Source organism: Castor canadensis, chromosome 7 (genome assembly GCF_047511655.1).
Source record: "Castor canadensis chromosome 7, mCasCan1.hap1v2, whole genome shotgun sequence".
Classification (NCBI taxonomy): Eukaryota; Metazoa; Chordata; class Mammalia; order Rodentia; family Castoridae; genus Castor; species Castor canadensis.
In genome coordinates, this window is record NC_133392.1 from 66,687,076 (window position 1) to 66,710,661 (window position 23,586).

A 23,586-nucleotide genomic window follows, 5' to 3' on the forward strand; every position below is an offset into this window, starting at 1 on the left:
ACAAAAGAACCACCCCCTGTTTACATGGTAAGCTGTGCACACTGCCTTCTGCAATTTCACTTGCTGTAGCTGCCAACTCTTACTCATCCCTGCTTCCTCCAAGCATGTGCACATGCGTGCATGCAGACGCACAGCCACCAAATCGCCCTCCCTCTCTACTCCCCAGCCTCATCCTTGCCTGATAACAGATTGTGCTCAAAGGCTTTGGAAGGCTGCACGGCTGTCTGGAGCACATCTCAATTATTAATGCCGCTCTTTACAGACCTTGCCTTATTATTCCTGTTCATCCTATTATGAAGAGGGTGTAGTCCTTAATGCACTCCTTGCTCGCTTCCTCCTGCTGCTAAAGGAAAAGCACATGCAGGTGGAGTCCCCTAATTGTATCCATGTTCTTTCACCTTTTTCTACATCCTGTCCTTGCAGTTCCCTCTAGGACATCAAGATCAAGTATGTCTCAAACTGAGCTGTAGGTTCAACCTCTGCATTTTCTGGCATGGGGTGAGGGTAAAGGGTGTAGGAAAATAACAGCTTCTGGAAGCAGAGTTCCTATTCTGCTGGGGCATGAAGAGGAACACAAGGCAGAGTACCCTTGTGAAGAAAGGCTCCTTGAATTCCAGCATGTGCCCTATCTACTATTTCTTCCTGAGTGTCCTGATAAGTGAAAGGTGGTCTGAATATTGTCCATATAGAAGCCAGTCTGTTCAAGCAGTTCTACTGGAATTGTGTTGAGGTCATCTGGCCATTCTTTTCCTCTTTCTGAAAATATCTGAGATCTAAGTTTCATGTTCAAACAGTGCCTAATGCTACCCTTGCATGAACTGCCAAGTTTCCATGCAAAAAGTGAAAGGTCAGGGATGGAGCTCATGCCCAGACTTGGAACCATATCTGGTGAGAAAGGTCCAGATGTTATTTTTGAAGGGACTATAGCATAAGAATGTCATCAGTAAATGTTACACACAATACTCAGGAAACTGATGAAAACTATGGCCAGAATTCATCCATGCCGAATAATGCTTTCTATCTACATATGCTTGAAATTAAACCAAGTTTTGTACAGTGTGCCCATTTAGCTAAGTAAGTCAGATTGTCTCCAAAAATCATCAGCACTTACACATTTAGTATAATCAACTCTGTTTTGGTCAAGTTAATCCACCAGCAGAGTGGGCCTCTCTTCTTACAAAGTATCTGACAATTTAAGGGCGATATGTTCACTTCCATTTATGTCCTGGAAAATACAACCTTGTGACTTAGCAACCATGTTTGAAAAGCTCTTTCAGTTCTTAAACAAACAGAGTGTATGTTTATGAGGCTCTAACGACGTTATTTTCAGAGATGATGTAGAATTAGTGATATGTAGCTTTGGGGCTTTACAGTATGTTGTGGCTGATTTATTGCTGCAGTATACAGTATATGCCTAGAGAAAAGTGGAAATTCAATTAAGCAGTGTTAAAAATGTGTTAGATGGGGAACAACCCCAAGTACCCTGAGACCAAGAATTTTCTACCTTGGGGAAAGAAAGAGTCCTTTTTAGGGGACAGAAGAGCCAAAGTTAAGAACATTTTCTGGCACTCATGGAGCAGAGCTAATTCAAGACCAAAAAGAAAGACAGTTTAAAACAGAGGTTGAAAACAGGAGACCCAAATCTGGCCCACAGAGGTGTTTTGCTTGGCCTACAGAGTACTTTGAAAGTTTTGGATTAGTGGCCAATATTTTTAAATTGGAGATGAAATTTACAAGCCCTGTTTTCTCTCTTCTGTTTGAAACACAAGAACTGGTCATCCTAGTCTACATTTCTGCTTAGGAACAATGGGTGGGGGCTGGGTCCACTTTAGGGGAAGCCCAAGCTCTCAGCTAATCAGGGTCCTTAACAGATCTGCTTCTCTCTCTTCTAACATTCACCTTCCCTGTCTACATGAGTTTGCAAACCTATGATGAAGAAAATGATGTTTTTGACTATGACACAGACCTCTTAAACCAGTAAGACCCATTTTTAGACATAAAGATAGAATAAGCCATGCTTTCCCCAAGCTCAGCAGAAAGGTAAGATTACTAGGTTTTCTTAAAATTTTTGATATAGCCTCTACTTAAGATATATTGTAAACACATATGTAAATATCATAATGTATTCCCATGTACAACCATTATATGCTAATAAAGTAATAATAAAAAAAGAAAAAAAATTGATACATCCGCAGGTGCCATTTGCTTTAATGCTGGGTTGCTGAAGTTAACACTTCCTAAAGCCAAGTTACAAGACAAGGTTTCAATTAAAAAAATTTTTTTATTTTCTCACCTGCAACAGTTAGATGACATTGGGATGAGTAATCTTTCTCCAAGGGTGTTTTCTTATCTGTTCTTCCAGAAGGATGGGATGGATAGAGTATAGGAAACAAAGTCATCCATCATGGCAGGCACACAGCTTAGGGGCAACCATACTTATAGAGACCCACAAAAATGCCTTAATGTTAATTTCTTTAAAATATGGAGAAAAAATTAATAGCAATGAGTAGTAAATAATTAAAATGCTAGTAATGAAGTCAGTCTGGATTGCACTTGTTTTTATATCAATACAGCTACAAAATATAACTTTTAATATTCTTTGTGGAAGAAGGGATCCAAGAAGAGCAAAGTACCCACAGCCTAGGAAAATCACAGTGTGATCCCGGGCCCATGCATGGCTTGGGTGTCAGGAGTGTAGCCTCATTTTGCTGCCTACCTTCCTCCCTTCCTCATCCCTGCAATGCTCTGCATGTGGAATTCCATAAACAAGAGTCCTTTATAGCTCACCGACCTCGGTTTCTAAAAGATGGAGTGGATGCCTTTTGGCCACTTCTATAACTCTCCAAATAGAATTTTCCAAAGGTTTTAATCACATGCACTTGGAGGCTAGGTATCACTGACACTGGAAACAGTGTTTTTCTGACTCTGTTCCACTCCACAAAGCTTTCTCAATCCTTATTCTCGGTGGCTGATTTCAAGGCAGGGCTTCACTTGACTTACTGAAGATAAAAGCACAAGAATGTGCAGGCCATAATGAAAGTCCTTCTCGTGGATGCCTACGGTCAGGTAGAGACCAAGTTTTCTCTCCTCAGCTCAAAATCTTCCCCAAAGCCAAAACATTACAAAGCATCTAGCTGCCTTTCAGATCCTCAGCCTTCAATGCTTAGTGGTAGCAATGCAAACGTTAATGGCTAAAAATATATTGCCTACTGATATGATATCTCACTTGTTATCTTGTTTTGTTACCTCGATTTTCTTGTGTTTATAGCCGGACTTCTTGACACTTGTAAAAACAGAAATAATTTAAACATCTCAGTGGAAAAGATCTAGTCTTATATGTAGTATTCAAAATCCCCAATACTAAACTAAATGTTTGGCACACAGTTAGTACTCAATAGAGACCTGATTGACAGATGTAATTGACAAGTTTAAGGCCATAGTTACACAGATCCCAGCCTGTCTGTTACTACCATAGGCCTGGTGGAAATAGCCTTACCCAATTTATAGGTAGGACAGGATTTTCCCCTACACACACACACACACACACACACACACATACCCTTTTCTTAAATTCTTTGTACAATGACATATGCATCAGAAGTCCCAAGGGCATCCTCACTGCAAAGGATTCTATTTTTAAGCCACAAATGACTCATCACTGGCCAGGGTCTCCCCAAAGCTACAATTTGTCAGGCTGTCAGAACAAAGGACAAAGGGTAAAAGACAAGAAAGCTGGTCACATCTCCTCCAGGCCAAAACCCCAAGATGAAGATGTGACAGCTGCCACTACCTAGAGCCACCAAGGCTATGTTAGGCACGAGCTCTGCCCTTGTATTTGGATTACACTGTACTGAATTTGTCCCGTTTCCCTCCAGTTGGTTCCTACCCTGACCTTCAACAGTCTCCGAATTCACTTCTGCTGTGACTTTAGGGACAGCACCAGGGCCAAGCCATGACACAGCAGAAGATCCAACCTTCTTGTGGCATAAGCTCATGCTAATTGCAGAGGACAAGAAACTACTGGGCCTGAAAAAGAATGCATTTTCTTCATTTGCCCTGAAATGACCATTCTTTTCAAAGAAGCAAGAGAGCTAATAGAGTGTCAGGTCATCCAAAACATTCCTTTTAAATTCTGGAGAGTGGTGAGAAGGGCAGAAATAATTCATCCTCATTTTGGAGGGCAGAGTAAATATGGATTTAGAGACATAGTTATCAGATAGTGTTTTCACAGGCAAAACAAATGAGCAACTGGGAAAAGTGTTCTCAAAATTAATGCATGTCAAATTCCAAACAGACAGGGCCAAAGTATTCAGTCTTGTTAACCTTTCACAACAGAACTGAACTCTAACTCACCCCCACCCTGAAGTAGTACAGAGTGAGAAAGAAACAGACAGACAGAGGCAGACAGACAGAAAGAAGCAGAGTCATAAATATCAAAGAATTCAAGGCTCTTGCCAGTGGAGAAGAAATAAACTAATTCCAAGAACCCAACTGTCTGGATTTGATCTTTTCATCCAAGGAGTATCTTTGTTCTTTCCCCAGGCTCTAAAGTTTACTCTATGATAAAGGCCCAAGGGTTCAAAATTAGAATTAAAAGTCAATATATGGCTTGCTATTCAGTGGGTAGGCTACTATATCTTTGTTCATTTTTTGGGAGGGGGCAGTACTGGAGTTTGAATTCAGGGCTTCATGCTTGCTAGGCAGGTCCTCTACTACTAGAACCATACCTCTAGTCCTTTTTGCTCTGGTTATTTTGGAGATAGGGTCTTGCTTTTTGCTCAGACCAGGTTGGACCATGATCCTCTTATTTTACACTTCCCACTGTTGCTGGGATAATAGGCATGCATCACCTCTCTCAGCTTTTTGCCATTATCTTTCGAACATCTTGCCCAGCCTAGCCTTAAACTCCCATCTCAGCCTCCCAAGTAGCTGGGATTACAAGCCTGAGCCACCATTGCCTATTTAAAAATTTAGTAGAAAGGATTCAGGATGTCAAGTAGAAAAGGGCCTGGATTAGAAGAGCTCTGGCTTCTGGTTGTAGCTCTTCCCCTAGGAGACTGGGTAACGTTGAACATGCCACCTCACTTTTATTCCTCAGAGAAGATACCAAGGTGTGGGAAACAGTGGCACCATGTGGCCTCTGAAGTCTTTAAGCTCTGACATTATTGATTCATCCTTTGTATGGGGAATTGGTTCCAGGACTCCCTGTAGATACCAAAAATCCATGGATGTTCATGTTTCTTATTTAAAATGGTATAGCATTTGTATAAATCCTCTCATATGCTTTTTATCATCTCTAGATTGCTTGTAATACTTAATGCAATGTAAGTGGTATGTAAACAGTTGTTATATTGTAGTGTTTAGGGACTAATGGCAAACAAAAATCCCTATGCACAGATGCATTTTTCCCTCAATATTGTCCATGCACAATTGATTGACTCTGGATGCAATGGGCTAACTCAATTCTAAAGTTTTCTTTCATAGCAGACCTGGAGGGTCTACCTCAGACCTTTCTTCTACTCTTAACACAGTCCTTGTTTTTTCCTAAGGAAATGGCCAAGGCAAGTACAGTCATTCCCTTGACACTTTTGGATGCTTCTGCACGTGATACCTGAGTATTCCTCATGCAGTGAGAAGTAAGTGAGGAAGTAGAAATTGCCTCACCAGTGTGGAAGGTAAAAAGGGGAAAGGCAAATAAAGTCAACCTGTTAGACGACCACAGAACAGATTTTATCCCCAAATCTACCCACACAGAATCAAAGACAAAGAGTTGATTCTATTCCTCAGTGTACCCTCCCATCTTCTCTACTAGATTTATACCCAATGAGTGCAGAATGGCAACTGGAGAAACTAGAAGAGAAACAAAACTTGAGTTTGGGCTCCTCCCATGTAGAGAACTGAGTGGTTCCATGAAAAGTTAAATTCTGAAAGAGGATGAGAACTTCCCATTGGGAGTTATTTATTGCCTCTCAGCCCTGAAGGTGTCTCCTCTTCCTCACTGCTTAGGGGCTCGGCTCTTCCACCATCTGACATTCTATTCTTTCAACAGATGCTGGCTCTCCTGTTGTGCTCCCCTCACAGATGTGCAGTGTTGTTCTGAACATCCTGCCCTTGAACTTTACCTACCCATAATTTTCCAAACCAAAGCCTGGCAATAAAAATGTCAGTGAGGATGGAGAAAACTGGGGGGAGTATTTTAAAATGGGAAGAAGAAAAGGATTAGAGAGATGCTTTGCACGCACAGTGATTTGTGTTGACTTCTTCAACAAAGGTTAAGTTCATGCCGTGACTTCTTAAACAGCATGAAGGCGGAGTGCTGGAGCTAATTATTCAGAACAGCACCTAGAAAGGCCATGATCCATTAAAGGAACTAGGATCTAATAGCAAGTGGAGGCGCTTCCTTCCCTTTCCAGCCCTGGCTTCCCAGCTGGTCATGCTATGGGGCTGTTCTAACACTGAGAGTGGAAGGTATCACTCATAGCACCTTGCACTTGACAATGCACTCATGGGCGTGGACTGTCCTCATAGATCTGCAAGGTGCCAGCCAAGAGGTTGGGCACATAGGAGGCACTGGGTCAGCACCTATGTCCCGTCAGATAAAAGCTGAAGAAGGAAGCCAGCTATCTCACATCAGTTCAAAGGGCCCCTTAGATGCCTCTTTGGGGCCAGATTGTCCTAAAGTCTAGTAGTTTGATAATGCTACCTTTATAAGCATATAAATATCCTATAACAAAATGCTAAACCATAAGAAATTAATTAAGTCCTGAACTCTCTAAAGAGATAAAAGAATGTATTGAATCAAAGAAGCAAGGCATCTGTCATTATCTACTACAGTGTGCCAAATAACAAGCATAGACATCTAGATAAGGGTAGGAAAACTAAAGGCCCTCCACTTGGAAGGAATCCCCTTCTAAGCACTGTCTACTGCAGACTTAGCATCCAGGGCAAGAATGGGGACATGGAGAGCAATGACAAGAACAACAAAAAGAGAAAAGACTCAGCAGGACAAGGTGAAGGCACTTCCCATTCTTGCAATATCACACTAACCCCCTTCTGTTACGGCCACAATCTGGAATGGCACTTCTTTTTTTTTTTTTTTTTTTGATTTATTTATTTTTTTTTTTATTATTCATATATGCATACAATGTTTGGATCATTTCTCCCCCCTTCCCCCACCCCCTCCCAACCCCCCCACCCCCTCCCTCTACCCCCCATCCTCTCGCTACCCAGCAGAAACTATTTTGCTCTTATCTCTAATTTTGTTGAAGAGAGAGTATAAGCAATAATAGGAAGGACAAAGGGCTTTTGCTAGTTGAGATAAGGATAGCTATACAGGGAGTTGAATCGCATTGATTTCCTGTGCATGTGTGTTACCTTCTAGGTTAATTCTTTTTGATCTAACCTTTTCTCTAGTTCCTGGTCCCCTTCTCCTATTGGCCTCAGCTGCTTTAAAGTATCTGCTTTAGTTTCTCTGCGTTAAGGGCAACAAATGCTATCTAGTTTTTTGGGTGTCTTACCTATCCTCATACCTCCCTTGTGTGCTCTCGCTTTACCATGTGATCAAAGTCCAATCCCCTTGTTGTGTTTGCCCTTGTTCTAATGTCTGCATATGAGGGAGAACATATGATTTTTGGTCTTTTGGGCCAGGTTAACCTCACTCAGAATGATGTTCTCCAATTCCATCCATCTACCAGCGAATGATAACATTTCATTCTTCTTCATGGCTGCATAAAATTCCACTGTGTATAAATACCACATTTTCTTAATCCATTCGTCAGTAGTGGGGCATCTTGGCTGCTTCCATAGCTTGGCTATTGTGAATGGTGCTGCAATAAACATGGGTATGCAGGTGCCTCTGGAGTAACCTGTGTCACATTCTTTTGGGTATATCCCCAAGAGTTGTTACTGCTGGATCATATGGTAGATCAATGTTTAGCTTTTTAAGTAGCCTCCAAATTTTTTTCCAGAGTGGTTGTACTAGTTTACATTCCCACCAGCAGTGTAAGAAGGTTCCTTTTTCCCCCGCATCCTCGCCAACACCTGTTGTTCCTGGTGTTGCTAATGATAGCTATTCTAACAGGGGTGAGGTGGAATCTTAGTGTGGTTTTAATTTGCATTTCCTTTATTGCTAGAGATGGTGAGGAGCATTTTTTCATGTGTTTTTTGGCCATTTGAATTTCTTCTTTTGAGAAAGTTCTGTTTAGTTCATTTGCCCATTTCTTTATTGGTTCATTAATTTTGGGAGAATTTAGTTTTTTAAGTTCCCTATATATTCTGGTTATCGATCCTTTGTCTGACATGTAGGTGGCAAGTATTTTCTCCCACTCTGTGGGTGTTCTCTTCAATTTAAAGACCATTTCTTTTGTTGAGCAGAAGCTTTTTAGTTTTATGAAGTCCCATTTATCTATGCTATCTCTTAGTTGCTGTGCTGCTGGGGTTCCATTGAGAAAGTTCTTACCTATACCTACTAACTCCAGAGCAGTTCCTACTCTTTCCTGTACCAACTTTAGAGTTTGGGGTCTGATATAAGATCCTTGATCCATTTTGAGTTAATCTTGGTATAGGGTGATATACTTGGATCTAGTTTCAGTTTTTTGCAGACTGCTAACCAGTTTTCCCAGCAGTTTTTGTTGAAGACGCTGTCTTTTCTCCATCTTATATTTTTAGTGCCTTTGTCAAAGACAAGTTGGTTATAGTTGTGTGGCTTCATATCTGGGTCCTCTATTCTGTTCCACTGGTCTTCATGTCTGTTTTTGTGCCAGTACCATGCTGTTTTTATTGTTATTGCTTTGTAATACAGTTTGAAGTCAGGTATTGTGATACCTCCTGCATTGTTCTTTTGACTGAGTATTGCCTTGGCTATTCGTAGCCTCTTGTGTTTCCAAATAAATTTAACGGTAGATTTTTCAATCTCTTTAATGAATGTCATTGGAATTTTGATGGGAATTGCATTAAACATGTAGATTACTTTTGGGAGTATAGATATTTTTACTATGTTGATTCTACCAATCCATGAGCATGGGAGATCTCTCCACTTTCTATAGTCTTTCTCAATCTCTTTCTTCAGAAGTTTATAGTTTTCCTTGTAGAGGTCTTTCACATCTTTTGTTAGGTTTACACCTAGGTATTTGATTTTTTTGAGGCTATTGTAAATGGAATTGTTTTCATACATTCTTTCTCAGTTTGTTCATTATTAGTGTATAGAAATGCTAATGATTTTCTATGTTGATTTTATATCCTGCTACCTTGCTGTAGCTATTCATGGTGTCTAGGAGCTTTTGAGTAGAGTTTTTTAGGTCTTTAAGGTATAGGATCATGTCATCTGCAAATAGGGATATTTTGACAATTTCTTTACCTATTTATATTCCTTTTATTCCTTCTTCTTGCCTAGTTGCTCTGGCTAGGAATTCCAGTACTATGTTGAATAGGAGTGGAGATAGTGGGCATCCTTGTCTAGTTCCTGATTTTAGAGGGAATGGTTTCAGTTTTTCTGTGTTAAGTATAATGCTGGCTGTAGGTTTGTCATATATAGCTTTTTATGATATTGAGGAACTTTCCTTCTATTCCTAGTTTTCTTAGAGCTTTTATCATGAAATGGTGTTGGATCTTATCAAAAGCTTTTTCTGCATCTATTGAGATGATCAAGTGGTTTTTGTCTTTGCTTCTGTTAGTGTGATTTATTACGCTTATTGATTTTCGTATGTTGAACCACCCCTGCATGGAATGGCACTTCTTGACCTTGGAAGAGATACGGTTTTAGAAAGAGAAGCTGAATCACAGCCTAGCTTTGCCACTTATTAGCTACCTAGTTGGAAGTGTATTTTGCAGCTTTGGCCTCCCCATCTGTAAAGTGGGATGGTATTATCCTAGCAGGCTGTCAGGGGAATCCAATGAATTCCACGTTATTCATTTGAAAGTGCCTAGCACTATAGCTCACAGACAGCTCTATAGCTAACATATCAGCAGTAAATGCTAGCTCTTCCAGCTATCTACCTTTCCTCCGTTTTGAAAGAGAATTTTTCATTCAAGAGATGAGAGACCAGTCTATGTGGTGACAGATGGATAAAACCGTGGAGTGACTCCTGGTTCCACTAAAGTTCTGGGCATCCCCGTCAGAACAATGGTATCCATTTTATTTTAGAGACTGAAAACATTCTGGTCAATTTCTACTGCAACCTTAATTAGAGTTTTCCTTAACCATCCCTAGCTAGCCATAAGCAATTTTACCACCTAGAAAATATTCAACACTATCACAATGAAGATGTTTCAAACGAATGAATAAATATAACATGAATGAACTAAACAAATGAATGAATAAAGAGGAGTGGCCACTTTCCAGTAGTAATGGCACTGTCATCCTAGCAATCAAGTGCTTATATTAGATGATCTACAAAATTTGTGCCCGGTTCTTTTCTCCTTCCTAATGTCCAAATTCCCAAACAGCAGTGCAGAAACCAGAAGCCGAGAGCAAAGACTGGCAAAAGCAGCAGGTGCTCCACTGTGTACCAGCCATTTCGGAGCAGATAAAGTCATTAAGGAAATTTTTAACAATAACCTTTCAGCTAACTACCTGCTAACAGCAGGTAGCGTGGCTTTCAGAGACAAGAGCCTGCCTTGAAGTCACCAGTGAGCAGGACTTGACCTTCATTTTCAGTATATGAGTATTAAATATTCATAATCCACGTAACTGTAGCATAAGAAGTAGCTGCAACTCAACATGAATCAAAGGAATAAATATCTTCACACGTGAGTCATCTTTTCCTAGAATGCCCCTGGAAAAAATGCAAATGCACAGAGCTCCAGCCCCTGTCTCTTCCAACTTTCTCTTGAAATTCTGGAAGCAGTGGGGACTACTGTGTTATGCAATCCATGAACACTGCCCTCAAGCTGATATTGCCAGGTCTTTTTCTTTTCTTCCCACCCCCCCCCATCTGTTAGATAAGAATTACTGTTCTTGTGTCAAGGGGAGGAGTGACACATGTGACATTACCAGAAATAGTGATATTAGCACTCACGGGGCATAGAAGGTCACTTCTGACCTGGTTGTACATTAAAAAAAAAAAAAAACAAAAAACTGCTTCACAGGGACCAGAGTGTGTGGGAGAAAAGATGCCTGCGGAGACATCGGGGCATCAGAATTAGTTGCTGCAGTGACATGTAACAGGAAGCCTTCTTAAAAGAGTGAAAGAGAACTCCTTTAGACAATATGTGTTTGGGGTGACTAACTGGAGAAGATATTTTGGGGGGTTGGGATTGCTGCACATGGCTGGTGTCATGTGTCTCTGTGTATGTGAAGGCACTGATATTTATGTCTATCAAAGCCTTGCTAGAATATCTCCCTCTGCATGGATCTTTCTAGAAGGCTTACCATTGGGATGATGAAGCATTGTTTTTACACACTTTAATGCAATTCTCTTTGGTTCTCAACTCCCCAGTGGCCCTGAGGACAATCTGTCTACGCTAGATAGTAATCACTTGAGGCTAAACCAATGATTCTTCTGTAGCGATCCCTACAGGAAAATAAAGACCCAAAGGAGGGTTTCTCAAACACTTCAATAAAAAAGACCTACTCAGAAATCTATCTGTATTGGCCTAAGAATTCAAAAGAAAGATATACAGGAGAAGATGGCTTTGGAAATGACTTATCCTCCATATCTTCATCATGAAATGAACTTTGAAAGATGAAAAAAGACCATAAATCCACAAATTAGGACATTTATCTGAACTTCCCTACCCATCTGGCACCCAGAAGTAGAACCACCACCAAGCCTTCTATCTACTTGCACAACCTGAATGACCCTGCCTTAAGATAAGATGACAAAGCCAGAAAGCCAGCCACTAGAGCCTGTTTTAGACACTATTCTGCATTCCTGGCACTTTTCAAAGGACTTGGTGCAGAGAACCTCTAATCTTGAGCCTTGTGTGATTGGAATATTCCCTACCATTTTGGTGAGGCCAGCTCTGGTTAAAGTGCACTGAGACAAGTCATTTCAGGCACAATGTCAGCCCAATTAGGTTTGCTTCTGATTAATTTATTTGGAGGGAGGAAATGCTAATTAAAATTCATGTCAAGAATACTAGGAACTTTTTCCCCAAGGTGATGAGTTAGTACAATTTCTAAGAGAAGTTTAAATCTACCTTTGAAGATGTCCAAATGGCCAGACAACTTGTGTCACTTAAACTGGTATAGTTTTGAATGAAAAAAGATGAATTCAAGAATTTACAATCTACTTTCTTACCCTCTTGCCATTCACATCTTGTATGTGGATAAAATTTCATTTTATCTTGCTCAGTAAGCTTGATTAAAATTAGTTCAATAAGCCTAATTTGGTTTTGGGGAATGTGTGGATTTATCATAAAGGTGACTTCATAGATTTTACTTTAATTCTTCCCTTTACTTAAACTAAGCATGCTTGCTGGCTTTCCTGGGGAAGATGGAACACTCTCATGTGCTGACTGCTGATTGGGCCTTCCATGGGTCAGAATCTTGGGAGATAGTCTCAGAACTAAATGAAGTAATACAAATGAAAGTAGACAGGGCTACTTAAATAGCCATGAGTTCTTCTTATAACCAAAGTCTTGCTATCATAAACCACATGGTTTGGTAACATAGAATAAAGGGGAAGACAGAGATAGGACTCAGTCCCCAGGAAGAATGAGAAAATCCCACTTTTAAGATTATTGGCATTTTGGGGGAGGGCGTAGGGGGAGTTAAAAACAGGACTAAAGTCAGTTTTGATATAGACTTCTTGCAAGTTCATTAAAGAAACCAGAATTGGAGAGAATTTCCAATGACAACTTCCACAGGCTTAGCAGAGTCAGACTTAGATACAAAGGACATGGGGATAGGTGGGACGCTGGGAAAGCACATCTACCTTGGGGATTGTCACGCCTTCCTATCCTTTCCCATGGAGGCAAGAATGCCAGAATCCACAGAGCCAAAGACCATTATAGTACACACTATAACAAAGGACACCATTCAAACCCATCTAACAATAGTATTTTATTTCCAAGAAATACAGTGGGGCAAAAAGGGAGGTAAAGAGAAGGAAGGTAAGGTCGAGGCAGCTGTCCTTCTAAAGTTTCATCACACTCTCCACATACAGGTGTGCTCTCTGTGGAGCACACAGAATACATGTCCAAACCTCTTTCCTGAGCCCCAGCATGGGCGCTGGCAACCCACAACATGGTAGAACACCCCTGGAGAGAAATTGGAGAAATAAGACCAAAAGCTTGAGAAGAGCTCCTTTTCAATTCAAATATGGTCCAGAATCTTAAGAGTAAATATTAAAACAGGGCTTACCTTCTCTACTATGCCACTTGGAGTCTTCCAAACTTATCAGTGCTCTTCTCTTTCTTGGCTAAGAAATTCTGATGAAAGAAGCATGCATGCGGAGTCTCAGGGATGTTTAAAGTATCCTACATTTAAGCTGGGTGAAGGCTGCCCAGCCTTATACATGGAGCTTGAAGGACCTCTGATAGTCTCAGACTTGGTTGATTCCCAGAGACAGGTGATTAGAGTTGATATTTTCTTTATTTTCCCTGAGATGACATTCTGGCCTCTGCACCCAAATGCACACAATCCTCTGGATGACTGAGCAGATGGCTCTGAGAAATTCAGAGTTTAGATGTGCGTGAAATTGCTACCATCCTGATTCCCAGAAAAAAAGCACTAAGCACAGAATTCAGGCACACAGGAGTCCAAGCCAACAGCAACACTTGGTAGGTTTCTTAGTATCCCACCATCCTAGAGATAGAGTTATCTCAGAGTGAGAGGGCAACAGCTGAGGGCCACTGTCTGTGACCAGAGTTGTTCAGTTGACATCACAACAGAAAATCGAGTCAGACTTTGGCTCTACTCGATTCCCAGATGCTGTCAAACTCAAGATTATGATAGGATAACTGGAGCAAATGATGCACCCAGGGGTGGCACCTGCAGGAGCCAGGACAGAGTGGTGCCATCTAGCAGCCCTAGTGGGCCATAGGCACTCTCTTCAGGCTCCTGTGAGGTCTTCACTTTCTGTGATCCAGGCTCAAGCCAGGGCACCAGTTCACTTAGCTGCACCCTAGGGGCCTGTCCTAGCATCCACGCTAGGGGTTCTCACATGGTCATGGCCTCCACCTCTGGGAGTCCTCATGGATGACTTGTCCCATCACTGAAGCACCAGTGAATGTGTGTCAGCTGAATATTCAGTTGGCAGGTGAAATAATAGCACCATCATTTCTAATTTGTCCTCCAATAAGATCAAAGTATGGAAAACCCGAATGAGAAAAGGATCCTACAACCATGGCCAAAATAGCTCAGACTCTCATCTGCCACCCTCCCAGAGGTGGCAAATTTCCATCAAGTCCTCTTAGCTTCTTGACATCTTCAGTGCAAATGCTTCATCAGGAAGCAGTTATTTGAAAATAAACAATACCCAATAGAAGGCTTGACCCCAAATGCCTCTCCCTCCTACACCAGCAGAACCAAAGCAGCCTTCCTTCTGAGAGCTTGCTTTCCCACTCAGAAAATCAACACAGAACAGCCCTGCCTTCATCCCAAAGTCTTCTGCCCTTAGGAGGATATTGCAAAAGTTGGTATTAAGGTAATAAAATCACCAATGTAAAGGATCATGATTTTAGAAAGAAGGAGCAAGACAACATATTTGAATACTCACTTTGATGAATCTATGAAGTATATTACAAGTGCACCAATGCTGAGAGCAAAGACTAAGACAACCTGAAAAAGAAGAGAGAAATGCCATTACTCACAAGCTGAGTATCAGGATGTTTATATATATATATATATATATATATATATATATATATATATATATATATTTATTTATATGTATGTATGTATATGTATATATATTGCAATACTGGGGTTTGAACTCAAGGCCTTGTGTTTGCTCAGCAGTTGCTCTACCACTTGAGCCACTCTGCTAGCCCTCTCTTGAAGTACTTGCTGATGCTGGCCTCAAGCCATGGTCTCCTGATCTCTACCTCCAGGGTAGCTAGGATTATGGGCGTGAGCCGATGCCTGACTGGGGAATTCATATTCTTGACACCCAGCAGCAGCTCTGAGACTCAGTGCCTGTTGCTTTCAGGAATCTGCTTGGAAGTCTCATGCCCTTGCTGTCCCACAGACTACTTTGGTGATGGCCCCTTATAAGGCAGTGGACAGCAACCTTGCTCCTTGGCAATAGGGGTCCAGGCAGACTCTTGCATCCTGTGACATTGGATTTTTATTTGGTCCTGTTATCTCAAGGTTCAGTTTCCCTCAACTGAAGTCAATAAACTTCAGGAGAGGAAAGCAGGTAAAAATTTGGAGTGATGTAGTTTCTCATATTATATGTAGCCTAGGAGCTAAGGGACTTAAATGCTAATTCTTAACAGCTTTCTTGAGGAATAATTAATGTACCATAAATTTCACCGAGTTTAAACATACAATTCCTCAATGACTTCAAGTAAGTTTAACAAATTGTGTGACCATCATCACAATCCAGTTTCAGAACATTTTCATCATCCCAATAAGAGCCCTTATGCCTATTAAATTAGTCCCTGCTCCCAACCTCCAGCCCCAGACAACCACTAACCAACCTTCTGTCTCCACACCTGAAATAGTCATTTGAAAAGTCATTTGTACAAACATCCATATGGATACATGTGTAAAGATAGACAGATAGATAGATAGATTAGATACAGATATGTTCTGAGAGAGAGAGAGTTATAATTCTTCTTAAGTATTTAGGAAAACAGTTTAGGTGCTGAATTAGATAATATATTCAGCCAGTTATATGGCAATCCTTATTCTTTGGTTTACTCCCCACTCAAAATTATCATTGCTATCAATGACAGTTTGGGCATCTCCTTCAATGGATGACTGTCAAGCAGGAGTCCACCAAATGAGTGTGTGGCAGCAGATTAGGTTGATACTGACATTTCTGTCCTCACTTAAAGGTTCTGATGTGTTTATTTAATCTTTCACAGAGGAGACTATCAATGCAAATAAAGGATGGTCCAGAAAAAAAAAAAAAGAAGCTAACAGTCAAGATGAAGGCTGAAAACAGAAAGTAAACATTACCACCACACACAATGTCTGCCTGCCAGTCAACAAATACCTTTTAGGTATGTTAATATCCTAAAGAGATTATGGGCTGAAGGACTTTAGAAGTGTCAGTCTCCCCAGTATCCATATACTGACATTCCATTGGCAGTGGATGATGGTTAGAGGTGAATCCCATTTTAGTTAAAGACTAGGTATGATCAAGCTCTCTCTCTCTCTCTCTCTCTCTCTCTCTCTCTCTCTGTGTGTGTGTGTGTGTGTGTGTGTGTGTGTGTGTGTGTGTGTGTAAAATGAAATCAGCTGGATATAAACATTTAAAACATTACAGAATTCCACAGAATGACTAGAGAGGGATGGTGGACTACACAGTACAGAAAAAAGACAGTCCAAATGACTGGGCCCAGTACAGGGAATATGCAGCTTCATAGCAACTGCTAAAATCTCCTTTTGAAGAGGGGTGTTAAAACAATATACCACTGGGGTTTATTTTGTTCCTCCATTTTGTTTTAAGAACTAAAGCATGCTCCAGTTGACTCCAAAGCAACTTGCGCCGTCTGTTAGTAGTTACCAGTTACCCAGTGGAATCCCTCTTGATGGGCTCACTTCCATCTCCTCCCTCACACAAGTTCATTCATATATTTCTTGCAAAGGTACACACAAAAGCAGGCCTCTGTTTTTTTTTTTTTTCCTGTATTATCTGAAGAAGGCAGCAAAGCAAATAGCTTGAGATTAATTTGGAGCTATGCTGCTATTTCTGAGACATAAGCAGTTAGATCCTGGCATTGACCTCATTCTCAGCTGCAGGGAGAAGAGGTGTGGCCAGAATGGAGGGGAGGGGCCTCTTCATTCATAAACAGCAAATCCAGGACTAATCCCTATTCATTTGGCTCCTTATGTGTCTGTGAATGCTGAGCTTCTGTCAGAGCTGGCTACAAAGTCCTATGCCACTAAAACCCACAACTGCAGCAAAGGAAAATCAAAGTCCTTGCAAATGGCATCTCTGTCATTAGGTAAAGAATTACTACCTCAGCACCCCTACAAAGGTGATAGCTTCCCTGTATCAGGATGCCAAAGTAACTGACACTAATTTGTCAGCTGCCTCCACTTGATGTAACTTATTTAAGCAAATCAACTAGTGAAGTGACAAGAGGAAGGATGAAATCCTGCTGTTGTCATACAAAGCAAACTCAAATAACATCTTCTCCCAGATAAGATAAGAGCAGAAAGAAACGCAGGAGAGAAATGACCTGTATAGCTCCTCTGTTGAATGACTCTATGCCTAGGTCCACATGTTCTGGAAGAAGGCTTTCTCTTGGGAGGCACAGGGAATCCACACTGTCCCACTCACCACTCATCACCATCACCTTCCTCCATGCACAAAAGGAACAGTGGTTCTCAGTGTGAAGGTAACTGGGCATACAGCTGTTACACTTGCTAAATGCCTCTTCATCATGTCAGCCTTGATGACACTGTCAACCTAGACCCATGTGTCATGGAAACACATTAACCCTTTGGACTTGGCCATGAAAATGGGGACTCAACAGAGTCTCAACTTCCATGTGGCCCTAGCAAAGCCACCCAGAAGAACTAGTTTTTTCTCTTTCTGTATTTCTATTTTTCTAACAAATCCCCATTGTGTGAGAATTCTACTCTAAATACAAAAATAAAACCAGTCTGAGAACACAAAATGATTAAATTTTAGTCTATACAGTAATAGTTATGTTGTAGAGCATCTCCATCTAAATATTTATTTAATATACACTGTGCATTAGGCTTAAGAAAATAAAGGATTGAAATCCACTTGGAGTCTTGAAAGACTCTTTTACAGAATAGTCCTTCAATAGATTTATACTGTACTATTGTGTAATCAGTGATCAATTACACAATGTAGTTATACCGAATGTATACTAAGCTACTGATGAGGTGGATCATTAATTAATAACTGGAGTAGAAGTTAGAGAGGGGAAGGGATGACAGGGGCTCTTGCCTCAGAATCTCTTCATTCTCAAAGTTCCTTCCTTATTCTAGTTATGGCTACCCTCATGTCCTTTCAGGAAGGTATAGGGCCAGTGGAGATCCTTCTCCGCTTCTACAGTCCTAGGGATAAGAAGGATTGAAATTCAAGGGAAATGGTAAGATAAGACCAAGCAAGACGCAATTCACAATTCTAGAGACAGAAAAACGCATGTGCCCTCCTGCAGCTGAGTCACAGAATAACCCATAGTGATCAAGTCCTTCCCCAAGCATGTCCCATACAGCAGCCTGTGGACAGTAACCTGACCTAGGAAATGGCTTGCCTCTCAGAACAAAGCCTCTACTAGCTTTTGCCAGAATCTGCCCAACTCGTCTAACTTTTCATGGACTGAACTCACCCCATCACCTTGGCCACCTTGGAGGGTACTTGCTGCCATATTCCGAGATTTACTGAAAACACCCATATGTTATGTGGGGTCAGATTCCCAAAAACAAAGCAATTTGATAAATGTCATTGGAACAATGGGGCTGTGGCTCATTTATTTTCCTGACTCAAGATAAAGTATGTCAAGTGTTTGCACAGAAGAATGCCAGGAACATCACACACACACACACACACACACACAGTGTGTGTGTGTCAAAACAAAAGCTTGTCCCCTTATTACAGGAGTCTAGTGCTGAACAGAGTATAGAGGAGGTCATCTTTCCAGATGGCAATTGCAGCAGGTCATGAAGATCCTCACATGCTAGAAAAAGTTCATAAAAATGGAAAGCAGTATGGCCAAATACAGAATATTCCCCCTCAGTTACCAGAGCTCCTAGGGAAAGGCAGCTTCAGTGATGTAAACACAAAGGTGGTGAATCAGGAGAGGAGGCTCTGCAGAGATGTTGCTTGCTCTACAACCTGGATTCCAGTTACCTGGTTGAGGCCCAAATGCTTTCAAATCGCACCTGAAGTCATCTGGCCCTTCAGAGGTGGACTGGAGCCTATACTCTCTCCTGGGGTGGGCTTTTCTTAAAAAGCAGAGACACCCTGGTCCCAACTTGGGACTAAGGCATTGTGAGCAGGGCAAAGGAAGCTAAGCACCTCTATTTTTAACAGGCTTTTCCAGGGAATCTGGCATGTGGCTAAGAGTAGGAGCTGCTGAATTAAAGCCATTAGGGGAAGTCACTTAGCTCAAGTCAGAGATTAATTTACAAATGTCGCCTTAACAATTAGCCCATTAGAACATATGTATGCGGCCTGCAGGCTTGGAGAATCTGCTAGGAGTACCCGAAAAAGTACAGAGAGGAGAATGAATTAATTCACTTTAGAGCAGGCTTTCCATACTCTCCTCAGCTCACAGCTGAACAAATGACCTTAATTAATGAGTCTCCATGTCTGTAGAATCCGGCTACTGGCAGCAGAAACTTTTCTCAGAAAATGGACAGTTTTCTCCATATGATCCCAAAGGCACATGACTTTTTATTAAGCTATAACTTATATACAATAAAAATTACTATGTACAGAAATAATAGACAGGATAACTCCCAAGGCAAAACAAGCTAGAGACATTTTGCTTCTGAGAGATAACATTATTCCAACATCTAAATTATAATGTTTGGTTCAGTGAATTTAATGATTCCAACACACGTTTATTGAACTGTGATGCACAAGGCCCAGAGAGAGACTGGAAAATATGAAGCTAAAACAGCAAAGTCAGGCCAGGAGTTTGCCCTCCCTGAGCCTGGAATTCAGAAGTTTCAGTTACTTATGAGTCTCTTGTGGAATTAAGCAATGCTACTCACAGACCGACAGATGCTTCCTGGATGTCAAGGGAAGGATCACACTTAGAAAGTAACATCAGCTTCATCCCAAACTCCCAAAGTGGAAAGGGGAGAGAAAGAGCAGAGTGGGAAATCTAGGAAAAGGTAAAAATTCCTGACACTCAAGTCCCTTCAAATGCACAGACACCAGGCACAGATATATGAGAGGGTGGGAGGAGAACAGGAGCCGGTAAAGCAATATGCACTTAGTGTCTCTGGGACTCAGTTTACCAATCTGTGAAATGATGAGATTGAAACAGATGATTATTGGGTGAGGACCTTGAAGGTAATCCTACAGTGAGAAAACAAAGACGTTTAGGCTTAAAAAGGCAGTGCGTACCCTTTTTTTGCCATACTTGGTGTATAATTATATTTTGGCATGATAATAATAATGCCTGTCATGAAAACTGCATCCAAAAGGTTGCTTTCATAAAATTTCATGCGCAAACTCCACAGACACTTGAATTCCAGCAGCAAAATCAATTGTTCATGCAACATGTCATCCACAGAACTTACACACAATAGAACACAGCAGGACTGAGGGCCTCTCACCACCTCTTTACTAGGTCTGGCTCTCAGCTCTGCCATCACTATAAGGAATTGAGTGGCAGTCTGCACCCTTCCGTCCTGCCTCCAGGAGTCTGTGAAAAGCCCCTGTTTCTATAGATTTTACCCCTAGAAGCTCACAGCTCTGAATCTCAATGTTTTAAGGAAGAAAGGGAAGAATGTTTTTCTTCATAACCTGCCAAGTGTAGTAATATATTTTCTCAATTCTAAATCATTAATAGTTCTCAGTTGAAGAAGATATAACATTGCTACCAAAAAGGCACTTTTGTTATCATAAATTTAAAAAGATTTATAAAGCATAAAACATATTTTGATAGTACCCAATGGTTCCCTAAAAGTTCCCAGCTGGCTTTCTGGCACATTACATTTGACTTATGGAAGTGTATAAAACAAAAATGCTGTAAATTGATTCACTATAAACCAAGACTCCAAACAATGGTTTAAGGAGAAGTGTATTCATGAAAGAAAAGAGAAAGAAAGAAGGGCATTCAGTAGCTGGTGGGTAGAACGACAATATCCAAATAAAGTGCACGGGGCTTCCACAGAATAAAACTATGGTTTATTCACAGGTGAGGTGTGGAGTTTGGGGGTTTATTGCTGTGTTCAGTGCTGGGGATGAACCCCAGACCTGACACATTTATATACGCTAAGCACATACTCTACCCTGGAACCACGCCCCAACCCACGTATAGGAAGCCCAGCAAATATATCTACTATTTTACAGGCAGTCGGAGCTTGTGGTTCCAAACTGCAATACTATGAAGCTATATTCACTGTAAAACAGACTGGGTTCTTAGGACACACAGAAATTAAGAAAGCCCCTCCATAGGTAGCTTCAGGTGACTTTCATAGTTTTTGATATGGAGAAAAATCTCTGATGGAGTTTAATGAGGCCTGAAAACTCTAGCCCTTTTCCTCTTCTCTGGTCTACCTCACACTCCTTCCATCTCCAGATTCCAATTACACTGAATATTCAGTTTTTCTCATTCACATTAGCAGCCCTACCTACCACAGAGCCTTTGAACAAGCATGTCCCTCCTCTTAGAAGATTTACCTTGCCTTATAAGCTACCCATCCATCAGAAATCAGCTCTACTGTCATTTCCTACCCATCCCCTATGAGAAGTTACCCATAAACATAGTCTGGTTTGTGTAGCAGATGGCATAACAGGGATTTCATGTTTCTTGGTGTTATCATTTGATTTACTGCTCTCTCAGCTGGACTGCAAGTTCTATGAAGGCAGACTGCCTTTATAGTCCAATTTTAGTCAGGACTATATTTCATGCCTCAAAGCTATTTGTTAAATAGTCAAATATATCTGGAGAAAAGTTGGACGGTAAGTTTGGAGATTGGGTGTAGTGTAAGACAAAGGGGGTAGAAGGATATGGTTTACCCTCATTAAATGAGGCTCAAGCTTACAGCCTCAGATAGAGGTGAGAGGTGGTTTTGCGTGATGGCAAGACCCAGGACACACCTCACTGAAATGGAGTGCGGATGAAGTTCTTGGTAGTGGAAGGTGGAAGCCATCAGAGAAGAGTGGGAAGGCCCTGGAGGGAGGGAAGTGGCAGCAGAAGGAAAGGCAGACAGTAGGGGGATTTAGTTGGATAGCAGGAGCCTCAAAAGAAAAGGTTTTCAATAAGAATGAAGAGTTCCCTGGACTATAAAAAAAACAAAGCAGGATGCACAGAAAGACATGAGGGATATTTCAGCCCCAGGAAAAAGAGATTCGACCTTAGTGGTAGATGTAGGGAGCATTAAGTGAAAGGGTAGAGAATTTAGATTTGCATCAGGACTAGGAATTTGTAAAAGCAAAGTGAAACACATATTGTGAGGCAGTAAAACACAGAGATGCAAAATAATACAAGTATCAATGTATAAATAATAAACAAATATGCAAATACATCTGTCTATAAGTACACAGACACTTGCACACACTACAGAGACACAGAAATAAACTGAAGCATACCCATCACAGATGCTGGACCTCTATTACTACTTATTAACCAACTACATGTCCTGCAATGTTTCTCTGTCTATTTTTAAATCAGGTCATTTCGAAATGGCCATAGATAAAAATGAGGCCTTGGAAAGCAATTGAACAACCTGCTAGAGTAAGCTACAAAGAAGTTTTTTATAAATCACGTGTCTACTGGTGTACAGACAAAGTGAAGAGCCATAATGGGCTTTGGGGGAGGGCAGAGACAAATATGACTGATGTAGAAAGAGGTGAAGGGTCTAGATTCGTCTTGTTTTTTTTTTTCATGTTCTCTAAAAAAGAACTGAACATAAACTAAAAGTTAACTGCTTCGTCTCTTTCCTTCTAAGGGTTCGGGTTGACCCAACTCTAGAGCCAGGCATGCGTGAGCTTCTGTGTGTCAGTGTTCCCCAACTGTCACAGGACTGTCCTTACATCCTGGATTTTGCTGCCAATGCTCATCTCACTTTGTCCAAATTAAAAATACAGAAAAATCAAATGTGTTCCTTTGAGGTCCTGACTTATTATAACAAAAATGAGGAAGACAGTAAATTGGACACTTTCTCTAAAACATATGTCTCTCCTGAAGTCCAAGTTTAATGACACTGAAATCTTATATCACTGCATCATAAAACTTAAAAGGCTGTGTTTTGCATAATTTTACCAAAGACATTAAAACAGATGTATTGGCAAGCAAGATAAAAATCTTCCATTTGAGGTCTAAAGTTTATAAGACTTTTCTTGTCTAATTATTGAAGAAAGTGGGGGAGAAACTTCCATCTGCTAGTGGAGCTCTGAGTCTGCAGCTAACCAGCTTTGTGAGGAATTGTCTGTCTTATATGTGACTTTGGCCAACTGGATTTTTAATTTAATTAGGTTTATAAGATGAGAAATCTTCTATAGCATTGTCAGGTCACCAGTTGCCAATCACTGTCACTAAGGATTAAATTTATAGCCATCTTTGCCCTACTTCACAATTCTTGCCAGTTCTTAGATTATATTAAAGGCAAACAGGAACTGAGCAGACACTCATTTTAACACTTGCCCACCCAAATTCAGAGCAGCGTTATTCACAACACCCAAAAGGTAGAAGCCATTCAAGTGTCCACTGAGAGAATTGTGGACAAAATGGGTTGTATACACACAATGGGATGCTTTTCAGCATTACAAGAAGGAAATTCTGACACGTGCCACAATGTGGATGAACACTGAT

At 40.9% G+C, this 23,586-nt stretch overlaps 1 protein-coding gene across 38 annotated transcripts in view; it reads right to left on the minus strand.

Moving 5' to 3' along the window:
- The window catches only part of Kcnma1 (potassium calcium-activated channel subfamily M alpha 1), a 718,079-nt gene that overhangs the window by 353,736 nt on the left and 340,757 nt on the right, over positions 1-23,586 (minus strand). For all 38 annotated transcript variants that reach the window (XM_074079232.1, XM_074079231.1, XM_074079236.1 and 35 more), the window contains exon 3: positions 14,661-14,722. In XM_074079232.1, the coding sequence (XP_073935333.1) occupies positions 14,661-14,722 (62 nt within the window). The remainder of the gene's footprint in view (positions 1-14,660; positions 14,723-23,586) is intronic.